This window comes from Rhipicephalus sanguineus, chromosome 5, assembly GCF_013339695.2.
Source record: "Rhipicephalus sanguineus isolate Rsan-2018 chromosome 5, BIME_Rsan_1.4, whole genome shotgun sequence".
NCBI classification, from domain to species: Eukaryota; Metazoa; Arthropoda; class Arachnida; order Ixodida; family Ixodidae; genus Rhipicephalus; species Rhipicephalus sanguineus.
In genome coordinates this window covers 3,965,321-3,984,270 of record NC_051180.1, presented here as the reverse complement: position 1 = coordinate 3,984,270, position 18,950 = coordinate 3,965,321, and the positions used below count along the sequence as shown (strand labels likewise).

The 18,950-nt window shown below is 48.0% G+C and overlaps 1 protein-coding gene across 1 annotated transcript in view; it reads right to left on the bottom strand.

Annotated features, from left to right (window-relative positions):
• LOC119393130 (uncharacterized) overlaps positions 1 to 18,950 on the bottom strand; it is a 356,820-nt gene that overhangs the window by 262,005 nt on the left and 75,865 nt on the right. The window contains exon 3 of the mRNA XM_049415848.1: positions 6,603 to 6,808. Coding sequence (XP_049271805.1) covers positions 6,603 to 6,808 — 206 coding nt within the window. The remainder of the gene's footprint in view (positions 1 to 6,602; positions 6,809 to 18,950) is intronic.

Here is an 18,950-nt window from a genome sequence, read left to right as displayed (position 1 = left end):
TCCAGTGTCGGCAACTGCAACGCCAGCCGCCAAAGATGGGTCGGCCGGGTCGCGTTCTTCATATTTTTTCAACATGTTGATGTGGAATACTGTAACCCTATTTCCAAGGTTAACGGCGTAGTCTAATTCGTTGCGCCTTTCCACCACAGGGAACGGACCCTTCCATGACAAGATCAACTTGTTTTTATCGGCCGGTAGCAACACGAGAACTTTATCGCCCGGAAATAGGTCTCGTTTCTTCGCTTTCTTGTCGTAATATGCTTTTTGCATCAAGTGCGCTTTCTCAAGTTCTTCTCTTGCGATAGTGCATGTCTTCTCTAGTCGTTGGCGCAACTCCATCATGTGTATGTACGTCGCCTTGGTGTCCGGATCCAGGTGCGTGTTCGTCCACAACTCCTTTAGCACTGTCATTGGTCCTCGGACATATCTGCCATACAGGAGCTCGAAGGGCGAAAACCCTGTGCTACTTTGCGGGAGTTCTCTGTAGGCGAAGAGCACAGGACCGAGATAACGGTCCCAGGATCTTGGACACTCCTGGCACATACGACCCAACATTCGTTTCAATGTGCCATTAAATCTCTCTACCAAGCCGTTGGCCATGGGATGGTAGGGCGTCGTTGGCAATTGCTTCACGGATAGCAAGCGGCTGAATTCTTTCATTACAGCCGACATGAAGTAGGATCCCCGGTCACTGACGATTTCTTTGGGAATTCCCACCCGGGAGAACATTTCAAGAAGTCCTTCGGCCACTTGCTTCGAATCGATCGTTGGTAAAGCGACCGCGTCCGGATATCTGGTAGCGAAGTCAACCATTGTTAATATGTACCGGTTTCCCTTAGATGATATGGGTGAAATTGGTCCAACAATGTCGATGCCCACTCTTGTGAAGGGAGTCTCAATTACGGGCATCGTGCCTAGGGGTGCTTGTCCGACTAAATGTCGCGGAACAGTCCGCTGGCACACATCGCATGACTTTACAAAACGCTTGGTAGCGGATTGCAAACCTGGCCAATAGAATTCGGCGACGATTCTGTTCACGGTTCTGGTCGCTCCTTGGTGACCCGCTAGAATCCCTTCGTGAGCCATTTTTAGCACCATATTCCGTAGCTGTTTTGGTACCACCAGCTGCTCCAGTTCTTTCTGGCATGGTAGTCTGTGCTTACGAAACAGAATGCCGTCCTTCAGAAAGAATTCCGTTTCATGCGACTTCGCAGTCACCTTTTTCCCGACTGCGCTGAAGCAGCGATTCAACGAGACGTCCTCTTTCTGATAACGTCGTAAGGTGCTGCTATCTATACTGGCAACAGAACTCGCTAAAACCGGGAGAGGGGCGTCGCTAAGTTTCGTTCCGCCCGTTGCAGCTACCAGTTCGTAGTCTTTCGCTGCGACTGATTCTTGCAATGAGTCATCGCTGTTGTGGAGGTTCAGCTTCACCCCTCCTTCTCGTACTTCACCCTCCTTGCCATCGTCGCTACTGCCGGGTACCTCCTGTTCAGTGACGTCATTGGAGTGATGAGGCGCGTCCGCTGGGTTTTCGTCGTCTTCCGTACCTACAGTAGTGGCTCCGTTCTGGGTGCTTGTCGATGTGTCCAGTGTGACAGCTCCTTTGATGTTTCCTAAGACCACATCGTACAAGGGGTCTTGCATGCACTTGGCTCGAACTTCACCACTAAAAAATGGTGTCTCCAAGAAGACGACAGCTTCGGGTAAATAACGCACTGTTCGATCAAGTAGGAATACCGGACTATAAGTGCCGGTCATTTTTTCCTTAGATACCAGCGCCTGTCGAACTACCACAGTGTTACAGCCTGTGTCTCGCAGTACTGTAACTTCATGTTTATCCAAGAGCCCTTTCGCAACTGGCATGTCTCCAGTTCTACCAGCCGTAGCTCCTTGGCTCACCGTGGCATTCACGATCGGAATCGTCTCTCCGTCTTGTAAGACGACGTAACCCCCGTGATCCGTTGTGTCTTCTTTATCTACTGAGACCACGCACGATGCCTCTCTCGTGCCCTCTCCTCCGGTGGCAAACTTCTCCCTGCTAAGACGCAACTTGTCGCCTGTTCGCCCCTGGTCTCTGTAATTCCCTTTCGTGCGCGACCAACATTCGGCTGCCCTATGCCCCTTCTTGTCGCATAGGAAACAGCGATTGTCTAACCGAGGTGTCTTCTTCGTTTGCTCTGCTCTCAAAGCGGAGCCTTGGGGCGCTTCCTTCTCAGGCCGCTCTCTACCAAAGTTCAACAAAGACTGAGCCTCGACGAAATTGTCGGCTGCCTGGGAGAGTTCCTGTACAGTTCGGCAATTTCTTTCCTTCAGGAAAACCCTTAATGCGGGGGAACATCCCTTGACAAATTGCTCCGCAATCATTAGCTCTCTGAGGCCATTAAAGCTTTTATCCACCTCTGCAAGCTCCAACCAATGATCGAAGTAACCAGAGAGCCTCGACGCGTACTGCTTGGCAGTTTCTTTATCTTCGGGCCTTGCATTACGGAATTTCTCCCGGTACCCGTCCGCGGTGTACAAGAACCGTTGGAGGAGTGCCCGTTTCAGCGTGTCGTAGTCCAAGGCAGCGGTCGGGTCCATGCGTCCGATTACAGTCAAAGCTTCCCCTGTCATACAAAGGCTTAATGATAGCGCCCATTTCTCTCGCGGCCATTCCTGACAGGTGGCGACACGTTCGAAGCGTTGTAAGTACGCGTCTAGGTCGTCCCTTTTGTCATTGAACGGTGGTATGAGCTTGTGGGGGCTGCACACGTTCGGCGCAACGGACGCGTTCGCGCTCGCAGAATTTACGTTCTGTGCGGACTGCGGACTAGCGGCACTTTCTTGAAGCCGAAGCTTCAGTTCAAGAACCTTCATTTCTTGTTCTAGCAGCTTTTGTTGCTGCTCCGCTTTCTCGCGAGCTGCCGCGCGCTCCTGTTCCATCAGCTGCTGCTTCAATGCCATTTCCTCCTTTATAGCATTTCGCTCTTCGGCACGCTCATCGCGTAACCTTATACGCTCTTGCTCCACCCATGCCCTCAATTCCGCATCTTTTAGTCCTAGCTCTTTGCCAATACTGACGACGTTGTCATTGTCCATGTCGCACCCTTGTGTTTGAGCGTGGGCTATAGATGTTAATAGCCAATCCTGGCAGGCTCGCCAATTGTGGGATGTTAGTGTGGGCCCAGGCGCTCAACCGACAAGGGATGGGTCACAGACAAAGACAGGACGTTTATACACACTGACATAAATACATGAATGGTCTAACTAGATCCATAAACTCAAAATCTCGGCCGGTACAACCGTCTCTAGTGTTCTAGTGCCTACGCTGCACGGTTCTCGCGGCCCTGACACCGCGCGTGTAGTCGCGCACCACTCGACGTGACACACTCACACGTCGCTGTCGTCGAGATGTTCCGACGTGTCGCCGTGTCTCATCCGGTGTGACGCCGCGGGGTTGGTGAACCACCACGGCAGTCGTTGGGGCGGCCGCCTTGCTGCGTGGTGGATGGCCAGACCCGTGTTCGGCCACGTCCGAGAACACCGGTAGTCCGGCACAGCACTGCGCAGCTTTCCTGGCTCGGCGCTCCGCGAAACCGCTCACTCGCCCGCAGGTCTCGACCGTGACCGCAAGCACCGTCGTCGCCTGGCGTAGCTTGTCGCCCGAGTCCGTCCGCAGTCCACCCGTGACAGGTTGAGCGCCGCAACGGGCCGGTAGCCGCCACGACCCACGTTCTGCCACTGCTGCGCCGACAGCCTCGGCCCGACTTGCTGCTCGAGCGTTCTAAAATCTTCTTCTTCGCGCTCCCTCACGAGCGGCGCTGGCGCGCACCACACACGCACTTTCTTCTTCGTCTCTCTCCAAATTCAGCTTTCACTCAAAAATGTCCCCCACTCGTCACAATACATACATACATACATACATACATACATACATACATACATATGTCGCGCCATCATCGTCGCCCTTCACCATCATCATCATTTTCCAGTCAACGCGCCGCGCCTCTCGCGCAGCTCATGCCTACAACTCGAGGCGCGATCCAGTTAAGAACGCGCTCACGCCCCTGGCTGCTCTGGACTCCGGCAGCCGCCGCCGCTCCGCCGTTTGTCTTGAAATAATGTGGGGAGCACGATACGTGGCCGTGTCGTGCTCGCCGCTATCTATCTATCTATCTATCTATCTATCTATCTATCTATCTATCTATCTATCTATCTATCTATCTATCTATCTATCTATCTATCTATCTATCTATCTATCTATCTATCTATCTATCTATCTATCTATCTATCTATCTATCTATCTATCTATCTATCTATCTATCTATCTATCTATCTATCTATCTATCTATCTAGCCGCCTACCACTTTGTGCTCTCGTGGCCGTTTTATTAACTGGATATATACCGAAATTGGTATGGTAGACAAACATTAATGAGAACTAACAGTCAATTTAGCCAAGGAAAGTAGAGGGGATGTTATTTGTAGTAATTGTTGGACGAAAAGATAACTTGCCGCTGGTGAACGAAAAGATAACCTGCAGGAAGTGTGAAGAAATTAAAGTGAACGAAAAGATAACCTGCAGTTATCTTTTCGTTCACTTTATTTTCTTCACACTTCCATCACACTTACTCCAAATAACCCCTATACTTTCCTTGGCTTGTCTGTTAGTTCTCATTAATGTTGTGTCTAACAAAAAAACGAGCCCTCAAAATTCCCCTAAATTGGTACGGTGTGACATATGTTTACGAAAAACATAAATGAGCGGTCACAACATGAATATCATTACATGCATGTCATGAACGGCATGATTTACATGCCATGCTCATTATGCTCTCGCGGCCGGTTCGTTAACATTACATGTATCAAAATTCATATGGTGTGACATGAGTGCACGCCGAACATAAATGGCAAGTGGTAACATAAAAACCATGACATGTATGTCATTTACGGCATTATTTACATGCCACGCTCATTGTGCTTACGTGGCCGTTTCGCTACATGAGATGTATCAAAATGCCTATGGTGTGAAACGAGTGCATACTCAACATAAATGGCACGTGGTAACATGAAAATTATGACATGGATGTCATGTTGGGCATGATTTACATGCCACACTCATGGTGCTTTCGCGGCCCGTTCCTTAACACGGCATGTGTCAAAATTGATATGGGGCGGCATGAGTGTATGCCGAACATAAATGGCAGGTGGTATCATGAAAATGGTGACACGCATGCCATGTGGGGCATTATTTACATGACACGGTTTGGTGCGCTCGCGGTCATTTCATTAACGTAATATGTGTGAAAATTGGTATGGCATGACATGAGTGTATGAAGAACATAAATCACAGGTCATGCAGTGTATATGCCAGAATATACGTTTCATCAGCATGGTATATACCATATTGAACATGCATGACATGATTGAACATAACAAGCATGCGATAATGAACGACGTGTCACGACGTGAATGTCTTTATCTGCCTCGAGAACAAACAAAGCCATGTATGCAACTACAGGCTGGCTGCTTTCCATTGCATCGATTCTCAAAATGCGTGGGATCTAGCTGCCGGACTTTTTTCATTACGGAGTTACGATACATTTATGCATTCCAATGTAGAAAACAGTGAGAGGTAAGCACGATAAACATCGTGCGCCAGTATTTGTGGGAAGCAGGAGATCCTGTGGTCCTATCTGCGCTGGAAGAAATGATTACTTGGTTTATGTGGCTGATGCTTCCTGAAATTTGTACAATATGCACCACGTCTTTCTGTGCTTTCTGACACAACCAATGAAAGCCACGCTTCATCAAACCAAGCCAAGTAATTAATGAGAACTAACACACAGGAGATATATTGTGTCTAACTACGGAGGATTTTGTGTCTAAGAAACGAGCCCTTAAAAGTCATCGTCTTTCCTTCAAGCGAAGTAATCAAACACGCGCTTTTACTACAATCAAAAGTGAATTTAGACGTGGTTAGCCGTGGGGCGGTTTCCTCTTGGCCACATATATTTGAACGTATGAATGTAACTAGAGTAGGGCCTACATTAGTACGGTCATGCAGTCAGGGACACCAGGGTTCCCTGCCGCGAAAGCGGTGCCACATGCTCGCGTAAGCTTTTCTTAGGTCTTACGTAGTGAGCATAGAATAACGTGAATACACCGACAAAATATAAGGAACGTTAGTTTACGCAATATGTTCGTTGAACTTATCAACTGCCAGACCAGATAAACAGCTCAAGTTGCCCTTAAGGTTTGTTAACACGACCACATAGTTTTGTAAAATAGATACTTTTATCCTTTTACTTTGTTACATTACCAATGTATTCTTTACTTATGTGGTGACCTACGATTATGCCATCTATAAGTTTATGCCTGTGCGGCTTCGTAACAGGGGCTCGGCTGAATGGCAGCCTTTTATGAGCCGCTCCTCTGTCTGGTAAAACAGACAAAATAATTTCACTCACGTAAGGAAGCAGTACCACACTTTGACCGAAACCAGATGCACCTGCTGGCATTGCATTTTTTTTTTGCAGTGTCGAAAAAGCCCGAAGGATAGTGCCCTTACTACATGGTTCAGAGAGTTTGTTTTGTGAACAACAAAGAATGCAGGCTCACATCGATATGAATGCCGGGCATGTTGTAGACCTTCACTCGAGGCGTCTCGCTGGGCAAGTACCGGTAGATCTCGACATTGTTCTTGTACCACTTGATGGAGTAGAGCTGGTCACGCTCGAGGTCGTAGCTGCAGTTCAGCCACACGGGTTCTCCTCGGCGTGCCACGTACGGAACGTCCAGTCGGAGAAGGCGCAAACTGCTGCCCTCTGAGTGAACGAGAAGATTTACTCTTAAAAACATCCACACGCCAAGATAGAGGAACCTTGCAAGCTTAAAATAGTGCTACAACAAATTTGAACATAGTCAGGAAAATATCCAACCATCGTCGGCGGCCCTTTGTGCCAAATATTAATGCAGTGCATGCAATAGGGAATATAAAATTTCGCGTAAAAAGAAAAAGACAAATACCTGTTGCTCGGTCCATCGCAGCGTCATTATCGGCTATTCGCAACTTTTACGAAACGTGGCGCCGCCTAGCGGAGGCCGCTGTAAGCTGTGGCGAGATTACCGAAATTTCTGACCTGCCTGAGACAGCCGATGTTGTCTCATTTGTGGACGTTCTTTATTAGCGTGACACTTTGAGTTCCTGCAGCTAAACGCAATGTAAAACAACGTGCACAGCGTATAGCGCCAAGCAAACAAATGCTTAGCTTCTCGAAAAGGCGCAAGTGGTTAAACTGGTTGCAAACAGATAACCCGGTCCCTTGCACAGGCCACCTTGTGTCCGATTAGGAACTTCTGGGGTTACATCTCATTTCTCGAGCTTCGTTTTTGCGCTCAGTGCGTTCGCTCTGCAAACCGTGCCAGAACTCGTTAGAAATGTGTTCCGTCTCTCAAGTTTAGACAGAACGAAATGTCCGCTCCGAATATGTGCGTCGCATTATTCCAAGTCGGGAACGCGTCCGAAATACCCGTGTCATTCACACCTCCAGAGTTTGCTGTTTCTCTGAGTTGTCCTTTGACTTTATTTCCTGATGGCGCTGTTTTTGTCATCCCTGCCCCGCATCACCCTATATCGTGCACTTGTGAAACACCGAACACAAATATGGATAATGGGAACGTCACGTCTTAAACCTGACCACTGGTTCTTCCCGCTGGCCTCGTTTGTTGCGTGCCGCAGCTTCTCGTATCGCCTTCCACTGTTTTCCTTTTAATCAAGGAAGCTCCATAAAATCACACTGCCTAGAATCGGACATGCCTGCAATGGTTCTTGCTCTTCGGTCACAAAGGGCAACGCAATATTTTTCATTGAGGAATAGCGCAAAGAACACCAAAGATGAGGAAAAACACGAACAAGCGCTGACTATCAACTGAAGCTTTATTCGTAAGGGAAAATATCGGGAAACATACAGAGACAGCACAAGAGCTGCAGGGGGGAGAGAGGGCGAGGGGCAGCCAACACGCAAAAAGCTACGACACACCACGCGAGGCAGCCACTTCAAACAAGCCCAAGATAATGCAGTTCTCTTTCATGCAAAGTCACGGAGTGTACACTGACGCACAGCTGTGACTGCTTGTGGATATGGGCAGCCTCGACAAACTCACGTGCTCTGTGTCCAAACAAAATCGAACTATATCACAAAAGAGCGGTGAGCACCCACCGGCCCTTTGCACTGCGCCGATAGACATGGGTGCCCTTCCAAAGAACGTTCTCTGAGTCGAACATTTAGTCAACGTCCTGTCTGCCCTACATTGCTTTTGTGGAGTGCACGTGTTCTGCGCGGTGTGGCATTTGGCGCAAATCGCAACGACTTCAATTTCGTCAAACACGGACCGGTGTTGCGTTCCCGGGTGCCGCGGTAACTCTGACAATGCGCAAAAAGTGCGCGTGTATTCGTTCCCAAGTGACACCGCGCAAAACATAACGTGGCTGCGAGCAGTTCCGCGGAAGTGTTTCACGCCAACAATGCCTTCAAAGGTAAGGCATTGTAATTTTGCTTTATCGGGCAGGCGAATCTTTCTTCGTTGTTTCCTGCCGGCACTGTCAAGAGCTGTGATTGTCGAAAGGGAACGCCCTCTTCGTACGTAATGAGAACACTTGAACACGGCGACTGTACACTTGTGCATGGATGAACAAGCACTTATTCCTTGTGAATATTTATTGCGCAGCCTGCTAAATTCGCAAATGAACAGCGTTCAGAAGAATATCGTTCACACAGTATAGTTAAAAGAATTTCTATATTGCTCTTACTGCCATACACTACGCCTCGTTTGGTCTCTGTGGTTTTTTTTTTTTTTTTGGTACACGTTGGTGTGGCAGATATGCAGCCATCCTCGGATGTCAAGTGTATAAAGTTATTGCGACAATAAAAGGACATTCTCATGAGCCGATGCAAAAAGAAAACGTGAGCAAACATACACACAAAAACGTAATTTTTTTTCATTGCATGAAACATGTATAAACCCTCTTCGGAAAGTGGTTTTCTTTCTCTTTTATTTCTTTTTTTTTTGCAATGAGGAATATTAGGCGCAATACTTGCCCATCTCATCGATGTCAAACTTCAGAAAGTGTCTCGTTAGAACAATGCTGCGTTTCAATGTCGCACTATGTGTATCAAAGTACGGTTTTTCATTCTTTCTTTTCTTTTCCTTTTTTTCTTTTGTTGAACGACATCTTGTGCATAGCACAGTTAAATATTTATGAAAGGGCAGCTATTCACAGATTACAACTACGCGTCGTATCTTTCGCCAGCAACGCGTTTAGTAATAGCCTTTGTGTAATTTGCACATGCAGATTTTCCAGATGCACTTCCATGCAGTCACAACGCTGTCATATCAAGATGAACAAACAGGAAGCATACCAGATGTAGATCGGCACAGACGCCAGCTGAAGCTCATTGTGGTGCCTTCTATCGTGCGCTTGATAATTCGCATATCAACCAATACTGTTTTCAAAACCTTCTGCATGAGGACAATTAAACAAAAAACATGGTCGATTCCTCCGTCATAGGAGTATGTACAACACGAAAGTAAAAGGTGCCTTTACAAGAGTAAGTGAATGCTTACTGTACATCGATATAAGAGAGCTTGCACAAATAACATTGGTGTTTGGCAGCTATAGCACCGTTTAACGTGGATGCACCCACGTTGACGCTTGGCACATCTCCATCCCGATGGCTAACGTCCATAATCAATGATTAAACAAAAATTTGTGGTAGCTGCAGTGGTGAACGGTGAGAGCGTAATCGGAGAAAGCGGCGTGACAGCCAGAAGAGCGTCGCTGATTATACGCAGAACGTAAGCTAAGGTCGCCATCTTAAAGAGTTACTGAACACCACGGCAGCACTAGAGGAAAACACAACGCGCGTCGTGTCTCCTCTGTAGCCCGGCCGTTTTTTTTTTTTTCTCAAGGGGTGAGCGCATAGAGTTTCTTACAATAATACCTAGAGGGTAATCTGGCGCTAGAGTCTACGCGGGCTCCTTGAGCGGCGCTTCAACAACCATGGGAATGATGGGAAGCACAGGCTTCCGATTTGCTTCGGATGGATTCGGTGCTTAAGATTCGCGACGCTTGTTTGCCAAGTGTAAAACAAAGCGATATGAAGTTATTTCCAATTAAAACTTGCTTCAATATTTTGTACGTAAATCTCATTGCAAAAAGTTTGCGTGACCGTGAGAGGGAACTGAAACCTGGACAAATTCAACCACCAGAGTATGCATTGCTCTGCAACTGTGTTCCAGATTTGGCATCACAATATAATAAATTATTTTCTTTACAACACTTAACACAAACGCGCTTGTCTTTCCTTCGAAAGTACTCATTATATATTTATGGAAAAAACAGCACCGTATTGACTCAGAAACACTGAACGTATCATCTGCTGCGATGCCAGATGCGTCTGTCCAAGTGGCCTGCCCCCAACGCATCTCTCGTTTTGTTGTGAAGTCGAGTCAGAGGAGCGCGACGATGCGTCTACTTAGCTTCGCCGTCGTTTTGCAGTCGATTTGAAAGAGTTTTGACAAGCAGCGCTTATCACAAAACGTGAACTCTATGCAATTTCCTGCACTGGCTTGGGCAGGGGCGTAGCCAGAAATTTTTTTCGGGGGGGGGGGGGTTCAACCATACTTTATGTATGTTCGTGCGTGCGTTTGTATGTGTGCGTGTATATATACGCAAGCAAAACTGAAAAACTTCGAAGGGGGGTTGAAACCCCCAACCCCCCCCCCCCCCTCGGCTATGCCCCTGGGCGTGGGACGCTACATCTACGCGCAGCGGTGAGTGCACCACGCTTTATTAAAACTGTCAAAGACAACCTGTAAAGCTGCAACGTGGCAGCAAACCAAGAAACCTAGCGGTCTTCAGCCTCTTTGAACAACAAAGGCACTGCTTGAGTGCTTTGCAACGCACCCCACTGCCCACGCCTCGCAAAGAACGAAACTGGAACTATAGAAAAAGATCCGTTGACAGTTCGCTAGCTCATGAAATCCAATCCGAAGCCTGTGCTTCCCATCATTCCCATGGTGGATGAACGATCGCAGCGCCAGTTTCCTCTCCAGGTCATTGTATGAAACTCTATGGGCGAGCGTAAGCGGGGAACGCGGTGTTACAGCCAGGAGAGGAAGGCGCGCGTCGCAGATCCATTTTTAATGTAGATGGATGCTATGAACGAGGCTGAGGGTTGAGCCATAGTGTAAGATATATATAGATATATATATATATATATATATATATATTGCTACATGCATATTGCCAGCCCCTTGAACCATGCGCGTGTGCGCCGGACGAAGAGAAGGAAGATCTCTCTCCGCTCGGGCTCTGAGCTGAACCCGTCAGCGCTGCAACCGCTACTGTAAATATATCGTGTAAATAGTCTACGGACTACAGTCTACCGAGTCGATATCACGTAACAATATATATATATATATATATATATATATATATATATATATATATATATATATATATATATATATTGCGCTGTGGGTCGGGTCACCACCTCACGGTGCGTTAAAGCGCTGCTGACAAAATTGCACTTCTTTTGAAAACGCGCCGAATGGGGCGGACGCGTAGCAACGACGCATTGCAGGAGCTAATCGCGGAAGCCACGGTCATAATGCATTACTTGACACTATCGCCAGGCGCGTTTGTAAAGCCTCCACAGTGTGTGACCGTGGCGCAGTGGATAGCGTGCGCGGCATCGGTTGTCGCGGACCGAGACGTTGTGGGTTCGACTCCCGTTGATGGAACTTTTTTCTTTGCCTTCTGATCGTGTGTATTTTTTCGACGTCATTTCCGTGACGGAAATAAGTCACTGAAGTCTTGGTGGACCCCGGAATAAAACACGTTCGTGTTAATAAACACCGACCAAAAATAAAACAACATAAGAGCGAGACGTTTCGGCTCCCGCACGGGAGCCTTGTTGACAAATGAAAAATGAATGCGCAAAAAGTCCGGTTCAATGCGTTTTAAAATATGACGTAGGCAACGTGCGTACACGAGTGGAAAGTTGTCGTCATTACGTTCTCATGTCTTTTCCCGACCAGACGCGTTTCCGTCCGAATCTCGACTACTTCAGCAGCCATAGGCGTGCGAAGGGTTCCTCAACAGAGGGGCGAAGTTTCATCCCCCCCCACCCCTACCAGGTCAATGTGTGGGGGAGACTTTGCGCCTGATCGTCGAAGTGGGAGCTGCGCAGGGCAGGGCAGCGCACCATCTCGACGAGAGGGTCTCGGTAGTAACATTCTGGTACTGGACGGGACATTCCCACAGCATGTGAGGGAGCGATGCTACGTGTGTCTTGCATATCTTGCAAATGTTCCTAGTGTATATGTCGGGGTAAATCTTGTGATATCGGGAAAGTGACGGGTAGGAGTACGCTTGTAGCAGGCGTAAGATAGTGGCCTGAGCTCGGCATAACTTGTGCTTAGGTGGAGGGGCGATTCTTCGGGAAAGGTGAAATGACTTCGTAAGGTCGTTATAACTGGTGAGACGATCGCGGTCAACGCCCTCGCCTATGCGGCCTCCGGCACGGTTGACTAGACCTCGTGCAGCGGAGTGGGTTACCTCGTTGATGTTGGTGAGATGCGGGTGGACGTCGCCTGCGTGCGCAGGGAACCAGTCGAGAGTAACTTGGCTTTCGTGTGTACGAGTCGTTTGGTGTAGAATGCGCAGTGCTCGAGGGGAGACTCTTCCTTTGGCATAGTTGCTGATGGCTGTGCGAGAGTCGCTTAAGAAAAGAATTAGGGCCGCTTCGCACCAAGCCAGAAGGAGGCCTTGCGCGTTCCTCTCTTAGGGGCGAAGCTCCTTAGTGTGGAGCCATGTCCCTCCCTCGTTGTGACACGCTAGCACTGGATGCGCTCACTCTCGCGCTCGCGCCAAAGAGAGTTCCTCTTCCGCTTGTTATTCGAGCGCCTTGATCATGATGCCAATGAGGAAAACTTCAGAATCGCAGCATATCCCCGAAGTGAATGATGACGAGCGGGCGCAGGCAAAATCACATATAAACATTGAAAAAGAGGAAGCAAGCGAGAGAGAGAGAGAAAGGAATAAAAATAGGAAGAAAAATGGAAATAAAGATAAATAAAGAGAAAAAAACATCGCTGATCCCTCCGTCATAGGAATCGGTATAACACGAAAGGGAAACGTGTCTTCACAGAAGTAGTGCTTATTGTGTAGTGATATATGAGAGCTTGTACAATGTCTATTCGTGTTTGGCAGCTACAGCCCCATTTGACGTGGATGCACCCACGTTGACGGCATGTCTCTATCGCGATGACTAACGCCCATGATCATGATTAAACCGTTGTGGTAGCTGACGTTGTGAACATACATTTGGACACAGCGAATCGTGAATCCCGCGTAAGGATGATATCAGCATGCTCATAATCAACAATGGTACCGGGTATGCACTTCGTCAAGGCGTCGTCAATTAAGGAGAGAAGCGGCACGCTGTGCGCTTTCTACGAGTAGCAATGGGTGACCGACGCCTGCGCTCATGCATGCACTACCACACACTGCGCTTGAGCAACGTAGAGGTTCGTAGCCTGAGCCACAAACGCGTGCGTCCCGCTGGCCTCTGTCTCGCAGGAGCTGGTCTCGCTCCACCAAGGCACGGCATTCGCCCGTCGAAATCGCGTCCTTTCTGCAACGCGTATTGCAGCAGTTTTGTTAGTCGGTGCTCTCACAGTCGAAGCAGTCGGCGGCGGAGAAACCCCGTTGGTGCATGTGGAAGCTTCACTACTCCAATGAGCCGACGCACGCTAACACGAAGCGAAAGGCAATAACGTAACTGCGTCAAGGGTGCCTCAGCGACGCCAGCGCGGCCAGTGTACCTCGCTGGTATCCAGACGCTTTAACCATGACCTCCGATATCGCACGCAATCTCGGAGTAAGCGCTAATAAGTGTCGATCGTGAAGCATTACTTCCTTTCACCTCTCACAGACCGCGGCACCGCCCTGCTCCGCCCCGCCTACCTACACCGCCAACAGAGAGAACCGTGCGAAAGAGAATGAGTGAAATATATAAGGCGCGTTCACGCCGTGTCCAGCATGTGCCGTGTTTGCTTAGACGTTAGGGCGTCGCGCGCTTGCCGTCGCAGCCGCACGGTCGTGGGTTCGATTCCCATGCAGCGGGGGATTTTTTTCTTTCTCACCCGTTGGCGTTCATTTTATCAACGTCATATTCGTGACGGATGTACTTGGTGGACCCCGGCATAAAACACTTTCGTGTTAAAAACGAAACAAGAAAAAGAAAGGAGGAAAGAAAGAGAAAACGGAAGAGAAACAAAGAAGGCTGCCCAACTCCGCACTTCCTTCAGGCTCGATCAGTGGGACTTGCACTGACCTCGTCGTCTCGAATTTTAGGTTGGATCCCACAGAAGAACCTTTGGCTTTACATTTCACCGATCATAAGGCGGTCATAATGAGCGGAAAACGCCGCCCACATTTCAACACTATATAAGCAGCGTGATTAATAAACAACTTTGTATATAGTGTACACACGTGTTGTCGCGTCTTTGCATGATCGGGTGGGCAGTGTACGGGGGGATTCCCGTTTAGTGATCCCCCGAGCTTCGCCCTGTCGTCATCGTTCAGTTCGTGGATATGCTGTGATTCTTTTTTCTCTTTCTTTCTCCTTTATTCTGTTTTTAACAGCGGAGCTGAGCTAGGCAAACCCCTTGTCGCCTCGATAAGAAACTGTCTGGCTGTGACGTCACCTCGCGTTGCCTAGCAACCACCTGGCACAGCTACACCTACCTCGCCCATCTTAGGTACCGCTTTACATGACCATGTAACACAACGTAACAACTAGTAAATCACGTAACAACTAATCACGTGGCATGTTCCTGCTATAAACCACGCAGCGATCTTGTAACTACTCAAGGTGGACGATTGGGCGAGTTGGTGATTCATGATCGATGTATGTATACTCCGCAGTAGTAAACGCGGACAAGAAGATGATACAAGGACAAGCGCAGACTATCAACTGAAGGTTTATTTTTCACAAACCACATATATATGACTGAAACAGAAAAAGAAAACACAAAAACCTACAAAAAATGATGATTTAGCTCTTAACAATCAACAAAACTTGAACGTTTGATAAAAGCAGATTCATGGTCCATGTGCGCCACTTGCCAGATACTGTAGCTCTTTATCTAGAAGAGCTAACGACGGTTTGCTTACGCAGTTTTCTGGTTCTCGTGCCATTTTTTCCGCTTCGACGATCATACGGGTATGATCGTCCTTGTGCCTGTACATTACGACCGTGCTTTCGAACTGCGCATGGCAGCCACACTTACTGACGTGCTGAGCCAAAAAACCTTCATTGCCATTGCGTACATTGCGTGCGTGCTCGCGCAGGCGCTCATTTAGGCATCTCCCTGTCTGCCCGATGCAACACGCACCACAAGATAGCGGAATTCTATAAACTACCTTCGTGTCACATCTGACAAACTGGGTTTTATGCCTGACAGTGCAAGATTGTTTGGGCTTATTGTTTACACATGTCATTTTGGCTAGCTGAGAGAGCTTGTAAGGTGCTGAAAAAACGACTTTTACGCCCATGCGCTGACCGAGCTTTTTCATCTTGTGAGATAGCTGGTGCTTGTAATGGATTACCGCGACTTTGTCGCGATTGCTTTTGTCTCTGTGATCAGTGCTTTCTCTACTTCTGGGCTTTTTCTTTTTTATTGTTTCTGCCACAGAAATGAGAAGCGAATCCGGGTAGCCAGCTTCTTTTAGACGCTCAACTTGATTTTGGAAGCTTGTTTTCATCATATGGAAACATGATCGGTCCAGGGCATTAGTGAAGCAGGAGTTCACTATGCCTCTCTTAACCAACTTGCTATGCGCCGATTTAAAAGGCAAAAGCGGTTTCATAGCGCGAGGCTCATACATCCAGCATGTGTGATTTACGCTGCACATAAGTCTCATGTCTAGGAAGCGAATCGAGTTGTTCACTGGGAGTTCATGGGTCAGTACGAGTGGACTCAAGCAGTCACTAGAAGCTTCAATGACATCAGATGACAACCCAGTTACTTTAGCAGACTCACACTTAAAAACCACCAGGTAGTCATCGAGGAACCTGAAAATTCTCACGACTTCTTGACAACTCAGCCGCTCATTCAAGTTCCTGTCGAACTTCGCAAGCAACAAATCGCTCAGAATCGGTGGAATCGAAGATCCTATTGAAACACCACTATTTTGATAAACATCACCGATAAACATGTAGAATGGAACGGATGGGACACTGCGCTTCTGCGTTGATTATCGGCGCCTGAATAAAATCACGAAGAAGGACGTGTACCCCCTCCCACGGATAGACGACACCCTGGATCGACTTCACAACGCGACGTACTTTTCGTCGATGGACCTCAAGACCGGCTATTGGCAGATCGAAGTAGACGAAAGAGATCGAGAAAAGACCGCTTTTATAACGCCCGACGGCCTCTTTGAGTTCAAGGTCATGCCTTTCGGTCTTTGCTCGGCGCCTGCGACGTTCCAGCGCGTCATGGACACCGTACTGGCCGGATTGAAGTGGCAGACGTGCCTTGTGTATTTGGACGACGTCGTCGTGTTTTCCTCGTCCTTCGACGAGCATCTCCGGCGGCTTGAGGCAGTACTTCAAGCAATCAAGACCTCTGGACTGACCCTGAAGCCAGAAAAGTGCCGATTCGCATACGACGAGCTGCTGTTTCTGGGTCATGTGATCAGCAAGTCTGGAGTGCGCCCAGACCCGCGGAAAACAGCTGCCATCGCCGACTTCGCGCCATGGTGGTGTCTTCCGTCGCTGGCAATCTCGGCAAGTCTTAACGTAGTGGGCGACGTCGGCAGCAAGGCGTGGCCAGTAGTATTTTTCCTGTATTCTGGCGAGCGTGCGGGAAACACCGAGGTGCCCAGCCGTCGGGTCGTCGTGTAGGGCCTGGAGGACCTCTGGTCGCAATGATGAGAGCACGACAAGAAGGTAGTCGGTTCGAAGTGCCGAAAAGTTCTTCTTCATGAGAACGCCGTTCCGTAAGAAAAACGACGGCAGTGCTCGCTTGAATACCTTCGGAACAACGGCGGTCTTGCACTCGAGGTACTCCATAAGGCCCCCCAGTTCCGCGTCGGCTCGTTGCCTTTCGGCGAAGTCGTCGGCACTTATAGTTCCGAGGAAGCAGTCGTCGTCGTCCTCTTGCGGCGGCGCGTCGACGGGGGCTCGGGACAGGCAGTCGGCGTCAGAGTGTTTTCGTCCGGACTTGTACACGACGGTAATGTCAAATTCTTGAAGTCTGAGACTCCATCGTGCGAGACGACCAGAAGGGTCCTTCAAGTTAGCTAGCCAACATAAGGCGTGATGGTCACTGACAACTTTGAAGGGCCTGCCATAGAGGTAGGGGCGAAACTTTGACGTAGCCCAGATGATGGCAAGGCATTCCTTTTCTGTTGTGGAATAGTTGGCTTCTGCATTGGATAGTGACCGGCTAGCATAACTGATAACCCTTTCAAGCCCGTCAGTCTTTTGCACAAGGACGGCACCGAGTCCTACGCTGCTTGCGTCGGTGTGTATTTCCGTATCGGCGCAATCGTTGAAATGCGCAAGTATGGGTGGCGTCTGCAGGCGTCGTTTAAGTTCTTGAAATGGTTGCACTTGCGCCGTTTCCCACCTGAATTCCACGTTAGCCTTCGTGAGAAGCGTCAGTGGTTCGGCGATCCCTGAAAAGTTTTTGACGAAGCGTCTGTAATAGGCGCATAAGCCGAGAAATCGGCGCACTGCCTTCTTGTCGGTGGGTGCATGCACCCACCGACAAGAAGGCAGTGCGCCGATTGGATGCATCGTAAGGATGCATCGTAAGAATTTTTCACCTACATGCTCTGTTGTTGTAGTAATAGGGCATTCTGTGAACAAAATAATGAATGTAAAAATAAGATCACTTAATAAAATTACCCAAACACCCAATCAATATATATGCCATATTCCTTACTGCTCAATTCTCAACCTTCACGTGTTCCACTTCAGCACCTGTGCACCTCGGCAGCAGTTTCTCTGAAATGGTTTTGAAAGCTGCTATTGGATCAGATTAAGCTAACTGAATCTCATGAACGTATCCTTTCGAAACAAATAAGGGGGCAGTCCACTTGTTATTTTCTAGCAAGCTACCTTAGCAATTTGGCCTTGAGCCTGTGCACTTTCCCTGCAGTTGTGTCCCAAACAGCAGTCAGTGGCCTATCGGTTATCAGTAAAACTTTTCTTTATGAACAGTCCTCCAAGTTCAGTAATGCAGCATTGTAATGTATGTATCATTGTGACATATAGTTCATGCATTCCAAACTCTTCAGTTGAAATTCCTAACGAGTTTCTCTATCAGTAAAGACCACAATTCCTATGCAACTCTCGGCACCATCACCTGCATTCATGGATTGATGCATTCTGCAATGCTTTAATCATGCATCTTATCACTGGCCCTGTGATCTCACAAGTCACCTGTGTCCTTCTCTAGACAGTAACAGCTATAAATATTTTGCATAACTTAACTAGTTTTTTTTCCAAACAGCATGATTTACCCCTATTTGCGCAGTCAGTAAGCCTGAACACACAGTGCACACTTTTGTAGTTTGACATATTTTATGTTCAATTACAAACAAAACTGTGCAACAATGTATACATCAATACAGCGTTTGTAAACTAATAAGTGAATTTTACACTTTTACAGAAACAAGGTAAAAAAAAACAACTGCGAAAGAGGTGATCAAATATTTGAACAGAACGAATTTTGTTTTTCTACGCTTTAGGGGTTTCAGGCCTTCTCATCTGACTAGAATTAATTGACAATTACCTAGCTCGAGTTTCAGCACGCCTATACGTAGAAAAAACTCTACTTTCTTGCAGAGTGCAGGTCAATACATACATAAAAATTGCACCATAT